This window comes from Halyomorpha halys, unplaced genomic scaffold, assembly GCF_000696795.3.
Source record: "Halyomorpha halys isolate HHAL.00 unplaced genomic scaffold, Hhal_1.1 Scaffold103.1, whole genome shotgun sequence".
Taxonomy (NCBI): domain Eukaryota; kingdom Metazoa; phylum Arthropoda; class Insecta; order Hemiptera; family Pentatomidae; genus Halyomorpha; species Halyomorpha halys.
This window is the reverse complement of record NW_027115007.1, coordinates 185,905-195,426: the sequence shown is the minus strand read 5'-3', so window position 1 is coordinate 195,426 and position 9,522 is coordinate 185,905. Positions and strand designations below refer to the sequence as shown.

Below are 9,522 nucleotides of genomic sequence, written 5' to 3'. Positions count from 1 at the left end.
CGGCAGTAAATCATTCATTTTGTTCTCATATCACTTGAACTGTTACATTGCTTGTAGTAGAGCCTAAAATTATATCATCATGTATATATTATATATGTTGAAGTGAGAATATTAATGCTACCTAGATCATATGCATAGCGAACTATCTGTTAGTATGAGCGATTGTAATGCTTGCCACTGAAGGAGTGAAAGTGTCACGCTGGTATAGTCATCGCTGAAGATGTCTCTCTTTCACAACTTAGCCCAGAAATGTAGCAACAGGTGGAAAAGTGTATCATGCATAATGTATTGGAGCCGGCAATCTAATTCGGCTTCCAACCTCAACTTCTATAAGTCTAATTAGTCTATTAATGAGAACAATAAAAAACAATACAAAAAACATTTTTCTTTTTTGCGCACGAATGAAATTAAGTTACTAACGGAATATTATAAAACTTTGAGCTACTCAAATGACTAAATTACTAGCAAGCCTTTAATAGAGGCATCAGTTGAGCTAATACTCGTGAAATCAAATTAAAGTAGACCAGAGATAGTACATCTCACTTCAACTGCCTAAAAAAGGAATTACCCAGTCGGATAAAGCACAACTGAAAGAAAATAAACATAACATTATTCTCTTTGTAGAATATTATCTCGTTTTTATTATTTCATTAATTAATTAATTAAAATGATTCTTTAAAAAAACTAATTAATATTTGTAGATGGCTAGAGGTATTGAACTAGGGAGATGGTCTGGGTTGAGGTCAAGGAAAAACATTAAGAAATAGTTTTAACTGTTTATTTAAAGCCAACTACCATAATTCAACTCTTCTGAGGTTATGAAAGGTAGATATGTGTAGAATGAATGATAAGTAAAAATTTGAATGAACGAAGAACCAGTTAGTCCAAGAAACAGCACAAATGAAGACCTGCGATTCGGGTCTAAACTTTTGGCTTTGAAAAACAATAGAAGGATAAAAGAAATTTGAATGGCTCGAGAAACGGCCTTGATAAAGACCTACAATGTGGTTTGAAACGTTTGCCTTTAATAAACCGTTTTGTTTCTTAGTTCATTCAAAGTTATTTTGTTCATCGGAGATCTATACCATAATTCATAACAACCACGTCGAAATGTTCTCATTTAATAACAATTGAAACTATTTATGTATTTTTTTCTCGATCATATGTTTATTTTTCATCGAAATTTATTTTATTTTTTGCAATTTTTATTATGTGCATCATTCATAACAACCTTTTCAAAGACTTACAGTATGGCTCCAAACGTCGGTCTCAAACAAATAGCTGAAACTATTTCTTAATTTATATATATTTTTTTCGAGAGTGATAGTTTTATTAATAATAACAATAAGATATCAAAAAAGACTCAACATTTCTTTATTAAATTATATCACATACCCAACATTTCGGCCAATCCGGTTATCATCAAGGACAATCTTAGTTTTAATAAGAACAATTTTAGTTTTATAGTCCTTTGTAAAATCCTTATTGCTCCTTACTTTGTCACAAATCAAGTCATCCATCAGGACCTCAATGTTCCATATGCTTCCGATTTGGCCAGAACCAGATACCATTCCTTCCATGATAAACTTCTCAACCACCCAAATCCACTTGTTTCTAACCTGGCTTCTCCTTCATTACCTAATAATCCTCCTAGGCGTCTGAAAAGAAGATGGCCCCTCGATCATCTCCTCTAGAAATGTTATTGGAGTTCTATCAGTGGATAGATTCTCCACATGTTTGTATTATGTCACCTAAAGCAAATTTACTTGTTGTATATATGTGTATATAGTTGTAAATAACAATAAATAAATCATTAAAAAAAAAAGTTTTATAGTCTCACATTAATAAAATTTAGCGGGCTATTATGCCAAAGACATATGAACACATTCAAAATTCACCTGTACTTGTCACTGTAACATTCTTCATTATGCAAACACTGTATAATCGAGATAGTTATTGGGACAAGTTAATAGTAAAGTATAGTGTTTGCAAATAATAGAATGGTTTATGTATAAATGTTATACCGCCCATAGGTCAGGTGGTTAGGCGCAGTCTTACCAATATGACATCTGCTGGCGTTGGCGTTTCGAATTGAGTCTGGGACGTTCATTTCTTTCATTGAGTGGCGGTGCCATAAAATGAAAAACTTGACCCCCAACCATAGTTAGGCAGTATAGGAGTCCAATGGGAGTCTTAGCTGAAAAACAAATGATATAATGACAAATAGAGGTTTAATTTGATTGTGCTTCTTTGACTTGGGCATAGTAGCCTATAAAGTTTTATAAATAAATGTGAGGCTGTGAAAGTAAAATTAACATTGTCCTTGATGATGGTCGGATTTGCCGAAACGTTGGTTCATGTGATATGATTTAATAAAGAAGTATTGAGTATTTTTTGATATCTTTTGCAATTGTTATTATATCCTAATTATTCTTCTTGTCTAACTGTTTCATTGTTCATTCATTCTGATATCTCCACCACCGCTAACAACCCTGATGAAGACTTGCTATGTAGATCGAAACGTTGGCCTTCTGTAAACACATGAAACTGTTTTTCATCAACGCAACTCAGACCATCTCTTCCAAACCAAATAATGTTCGATAAACCGTTAGTTGGCTATTTATTTATATAATTCTGTCCGCAACATAGAATTGACTCTACGAAATCTACAAATAGACTAGCTTGTCTCGTATCGTTTCCTACAAACAACTGACATCAGTGACGAACGCACTCCTGCCTCAATGCATTGAAGGCCGGTGGACCGTATTCTGGGGTCACTCACTACCTGCAAATGATTACTATTGATCAATCACCACAGATGTGTCGTCATAATGTAACATTTTAACAACACTTCTGATGTGAAGACAATTTATTTATATTCTGCAAAAGGTCCCTTTACAAACTTTTAATTTATTTCTACTAATAATTTTATGAATGATTTGTCGATAGAATTAAATTAAAAGTCTCGTAGGAAAATCGTTTAGTCACCATCATAAAACATTACTATTTCTTTGTCGAATCCAAAAAACGTCAATCACAAATTTAGTAGAACATTGGAATGTAATTCGGGTCCCAAATAGGGCTCGCATGAAAAAAAGAAGTCAACCCATCCAGTCATATCTGATCCGTCTAGCCGACACTTAAATTCATACATTGACAAAGATTAGACGAATTGCTGCCTTTCTCTGCAGCGTACCCATTAACGCAGGGCATCTTGTGTTTCATTATGGTATTAACGTTTTCGAAAGAATTCTTTCTCTACAGTTCTTATGATTTAATCCGAACTGCGCTGCTGCTCAAGTTTATCGAAAATATTTCCTAAAATGTTTTCGTTATCTAAAGTATATATTACAATGGGTTGTAACATTTTTTGAAAACGAAATTTCACATAATTGTACTTTGGTACCGATGGTATTTTAATGCCGAAAAATAAAAATCCAAATAAGAAAATTCGAAAAAAAATCAATGAAACTAAGTGAAAACATATCAGAGGAAAATCGTTCATGATATAACTGTGGATCATTTTTTACTTCCAAGAGATCGCTAATTTATAAAATCTCGTCATTATTGTATATTTTTTGTAAATCCATACATGAATACAAAGTTTTCTTCCTTTCAGTAATAAGGAAGCAAAAAAATAAAAATGCATAGAACAGTAGTCTATAGTTAAAAAAATACATAACAAGGAAAATATGCCAATCCTGTTTTTTCTTTTCTATATAATCCTAAAATGAAGGTAAATAACTAATTTCTAATATTTTTCCTGGATTATCTCCTAAAATGAAAATTAAATAGCAATTTATAAACATTTAAAAAAAAATGAACACTATTTCAATGCAATTGGAACAATTATTTTTGAGTGTTAACAAAAAACAAAAAAAAAATTTTTTTTTTTAGGAAACTTTATTTATGAATAATTAGGATCAAAATAAAATTAAATTGGGTTTATTTTTATAGCTCTATGATTATCATTATTGTTACGTAGTGAATCAAGAATAATATTGTGATAGTAAGTACAAAATTAAATAAAAAACGAGCTTACACTAAGCTTAAGAATTTACAAATTGTGACGGAACAAATTAAATATTGCGGTGCGATTCTCTCCGAAGATACCAACAAAAATTAGATTCTGACTCAAACTTATCTGTAACATACACTAATTAGAGGTAATTAATCTAAATTCAATTAAAACAGTTATCCAGTATATGACAAGATATTGAAGCTTTGCTTAAAAAATATAGACATAATAAGATCATAACTTTTATTTATAAAATTCTGACTTCTTCCAATTGTTTTATTGTGCTGATTTTGGTTTCATTCCCTCCCAAATCCCAAAACAAACGCAATCGATTTAAATATATTTTGTTTCTTAAGATTTAGCTATTCTATTTTCTATCTTAATTTCTACTGATTTTAGTTTTATTGGGTTCAATTCCTCAATACAAAAACGTAAATATAATTCATAACCAGGACAGGACATTTATATATTTTTGACTCCTTACCCTTAATTTTGACTTTTATAAATTAAATTTTGTCTCCTGATGGTTTCATTGAGCTGATTTTAGTTTTCTTTGATTTCATAAACACTTTATGGTAAAATTTAATGCCTTGATAAGATTTACTTATGTACATACAGAGTTTTTGTTACGTTAACATACGGCGTTAGTCCCACTTCGGCCCGCAACGCAGCTGAGTCGTGAGAGATGAAGAGATGCAGCATCTCAGCCTTGTTCAAATAAATAATTTTATCTCCTTTTTATTCAACAGCTATTTTAATATTCATTGTTTAATTATATTAGTGGCGTAATTAGTATGTGTTATGTTTATTATATGAAGTAATTATGATTATACTTCTTTCAAAAATGAAAGGATTTAATTTTTTTTTTAATTATGTAGGTATAATTACAATATCAGATATATTAAATATTTCTCTTCATATAGTAAAAACATAAAATATTTTTAATCACAAAAAATATTTTAATGAAAATTAGTTATTATTCAAATAGAAGAAAAAAAAAATAATTTAAGGAGAAACCAAATCGATAATGATTTAAATTTTCAAGGGACATTCAGAGGGAAAATAGAGATGTTGCTCGTTTAGACAGAGTTTATTCAATAAAGAATAACAATTCTATTCAACCATCTACCGCCATATAAATTGAGCCAAGAATAAACACAATTAACAATATACAATTATGTTGTTTTTTTTATTTTTTACAATTTTAATTATTCGGTGTTGGAGACTGAACGATAAACAGAACGTTTTTAATTGAAAACTTTGGAAACCCGTCTAAGGACTAAATATGTTAAACGTAACAGGTAAAATTTACAGATATTAATAACCGTTGCTTAATTATGACAAAAAAATTTGATAAGATTTAAAAGTAGATTTGAAATTATTTACAATTATCGTTCTTGTGAATAAAATAGAGTAAAAATAGTATTGAATAAATCAGTGGAAAAATAATATTATATACTTGACATAAGATAGAATAAGATATAAAAACATCGAATCAGTAATGTTTTGATGGTAACATTGATACGTCAATGAAAACCTTCTTTTTATTAAGTTTTGAATTTCACTATAGGGAATCAAATTAGTGTATTAAAAAAATATATTACATGATACAGATTTACAGCTCAAACAGGTTTTCAAAGATTTTATTCATGTACAACTGATATAAACGAAAAGGCATAACGATACTATCTAAGAACATTATAACAACCTAGGAATGTAATAGTACCAATCAGACACAAGAATTATGAAATATATCAGGTCTAAAAATCTGGGTTTATATATATAATTAGATTTGTTAGAAATTTAGTGAAACCATTATTATTAATATTAGGAAAGAGAAAAATTAAAAAAAAAAAAAGTCATAAGTAGCTTTGTTAATATCAAATATAAACACAGAGATACATATATTGAAAATATAAGAAGAAATATGATCTGTTTAGTGAAATATAGAGAAGAATATGAAACCTGTGAGTGATGAAGTGAAACCTGCTTTTAGTATAAAACCCCTCAATAATTTTTCTCAGCGATTTGCGACGGAACCGGTGGTTTTCCTAGATAATTTTACCCCCCATCAAGTTTTAGTTTCCACTTATCAAACATTATTGTGCGTAATTACTATGAAATGTTACTTCCTCAATATCTTTATTTTTTAAAAATGTAACACATACATCAAATTACTCTTGTTTTGCCACATATGGCAAGGGAAGTTCAGTTTCTTAAAAGAATTGGATGACTCTCGATTTGGTCGAGAAGACATTGATGCACTGTTATATAATATTGGTGCCAGTGTTCCTTTGGAGTTGGCAGGAAGAGTCGGAAGTTTGGGCGGGCGAAGACGAGAGCCGTTGCGGTGGGGCGGTGGTATATAGATCTGCCGCTACCCCGCCGCCCACAGTCAGCGGTAGCAGTCCTCACCAACGGTATCGTCTACTGTCTCCTCATGAAGTTATTAGTACGTACATTTATTATTACATATTAATTATATATACACGCATTGTTATTTACATTTCTTAAAATTAAACGTTTAAGGGTGAAATTCAAAAAAAAAAAAAAAAAAAAAAAAAAGAAAGAAAGAAAAGGCCTAGTTTATACGGTTTTACCCCTAAGAGTCCTAAAGATATTTAAACTTTCAAGATATTTAAAAATTCCAAGAACGAGATAGTAACTTATTTATTTATTTAAGCTTCAAAAAGTGACCAAGAAAACAAGCCTTTTCGTTTTCTTCAAAACAACTTGTAACTAAAAAAAAAAATTAGCGACCTTTCTCAAGTTGTTTTGCACATCCAGAACAATATTAAAATTCTCATGCATTTGTGCGACCGGTTTAAGAGTGGGAAACAGTGGACCTGCTAAAAAATATACTTTATCAGTAACAATATAATATAATAGAATATATGGTAATGTATAGCGATAATATACTTTATCAGTTTGTAGTTTGTGTCTCGAAAAGTAAGTTTTTGGGAGATGCAATTATTCTTGACAAAATTTAAATATATTATATTTTCTCCCAAAGTGGATATATAACTTTTTTTTCTTAACTATGCTATTTCTGGAATATGGTGGAGCTCGGTCTGGGTAATCTATAGTTGTTCACATGCATATAATGAGAGCAGGTAGCTCTGTGGTAAGGCACTGTGCTACTAACTCAAAGGACCCGGATTTGAATACAGCTGTGGCAGAATTTTTTTGTTTCACTGTAGTCATACCTGTGGGTTTGTGTGCCCTCTAGGATCCCACCCAGCCTCAGAAAGTGATTCTGAGCTCAACCTCCATGCTCAACCGTTGGTTTAGTAACAGTAGTTCCTTACAAAGTACTGCGCCCTTGACTATTTCTATTGCCTCCCTTGCCCTTGTAGTATAAAACAGATAATATATCTATGATGTAAATCATTAAAAACAATAACAAAAAAATTAGTGTTAAAACAATAGACTAAAAAGTACTCCAGTTTTACTCTTAACGATGAATAAATTCATACTGAATTCGTATATTTTCGATTCTAGCACAAAACAAGTATACTTCACACTTATTCACTCTGCACCTTAAAAACTTTTATTCATAGTAAAATAAAATATTGTTCGTATTTAAATTAGAACAAAATTAATCAGTTGTAAAATAAAAAGTTGAACATATATTTGTTCCAATTAGACTTCAAATAGTTGAGTTCTATCACTTGTTAAAATTTTATCAATTTAAAAAGTGATATTCAATTATAAAATATCAAATTTAATGAAATTACGAAATTCGTTTAATGCGTTTATTTTTTTTATCTTAATTTTTAAAAAAAAATGTTTCTGTTAAAATACTAGAAAAAAAAAAATTAAAATTATCTCCAAGAATGTTAAGCATGGTATATTATTTCATTGTTCCAAAATGAATTCAAAACTAAATCCAATGATTTCTTTCTGGTTGCTCAGAAAATAAATATGTTTAAGTTATCATTAATTTAAAAAAGTTGTATTTACTAATAAATAAAAAAAAACAAATATCTCTAATTTCACACTATTATTAAATAATAATTACTGACATTATAATGTTACAATTAATTGAATTATAATTAATAATACTTGAATACAATATTAAGACAATGAAGTTTGAATTATGATTCGTGTAAGAAATAATCCTAACAACTAGTATTACACTTTCTGTTCTTAAAATCTTAGGAAATTAATCTTGTTAGTTATGATTAATATAAATTCAACGAAGGATATCCTAAATAAATAAAATCTTTGGAAGATCATGGTCACGGTTGTAAAATGATGATTTTAAAATAACTTAATAACAAATTCATGACTTCACTAAACATTATATAAAAAATAATAATAATAATAGAGCTTCAACATGTTTGAAGTAAATTTTAAAAAATTGTTTAGTTAAATTTTTTTACTTCATTACAATAATTAAATTTTATTTTAAGTATCTTAATTAATCCAGATATATTATGTTAAAATTAAGCAATGAACTAATTTGAAATTCTATCCAGCTTGGAAATATATAATGTTGAATCGCTTAGGATTTTTGGAAAATTTCTTAGTTTTTTTTTAAACAAATAATAAATGAATATATATTTTATTTAATGCTCATTCAACCCACTCAAAATCCTTTGGGTATAATACTCTTGTAATGCGAGGCAAACAGTCCTCTCGAGACTACACAAGGTATTCCTACAGTTACCTAATACGTATTTTCATACCCAAGAGAGATTTTATTGGAATTCTTCCTAGAATTATCCTATGGTATTTTTAATTCTGTTTTCACTTCAGTAGTGTTTTTAATAAATTAGGTTGATCAAAAATATCTAATCAAAACTATTTTAAATTAATTTTTAGTGTATTGTTGATTACTGTCACCTAATATTGTGATGGTAAAAACGATTATAATATCTTTAGTCAGGAAACAACTATCATTTATATGGTTCTGTGATGGTGCTGAATCGGAGAGATATTAATAGCTTCGTTATAATTTGTACAATAAGAATATCAATGATGATAAATTGACATTTTGTTTATTAATGTAAAATCAAGATGTCAGTCAAAACATCTGAATTCTTTATCGATGAACTATACTAACAAACTTTGTGCAAAATTGTTTTTACTTTTTGATTAAGTTAACAAAGGATTAGTGGACTTTACGGGTTCATTGAAATAATAAAGACGCATAATTTACTCTAAGTTATTTTTTAAAAGAGTTTTAACCAAAATAATAAATATAAATACCCATATACTAATAAAATTAAACTTGACTAAGAGAAGAAAATTGAATTTGGTCAAACTAAATTTTTTTTTTTTTTAAATTATTTATTATTGTAATTTACAACTGTACAATATAATACAATAGGTAAATATGTAGTATGTTTCATATTAACTTGAAAATCTTGGGAAGGAACCACCCATTGGTGGTACTTCAAACATTAATTTAAACTAGAAGGTCCCGTGGCCATCTTCTTTTCAGACGCCTCGGAGGATTATCAGGGATTGTTAAGGATGAAAGATTAAGAATTAATGGG

The 9,522-nt window shown here is 29.1% G+C and overlaps 1 protein-coding gene across 1 annotated transcript in view; it reads left to right on the top strand.

The window, feature by feature from the left end:
* The first annotated feature begins 6,387 nt into the window (after positions 1–6,387).
* The window catches only part of LOC106677553 (uncharacterized), a 21,581-nt gene continuing 18,446 nt past the window's right edge, over positions 6,388–9,522 (top strand). The window contains exon 1 of the mRNA XM_014415564.1: positions 6,388–6,470. Coding sequence (XP_014271050.1) covers positions 6,459–6,470 — 12 coding nt within the window. The 5' untranslated portion in view covers positions 6,388–6,458. The remainder of the gene's footprint in view (positions 6,471–9,522) is intronic.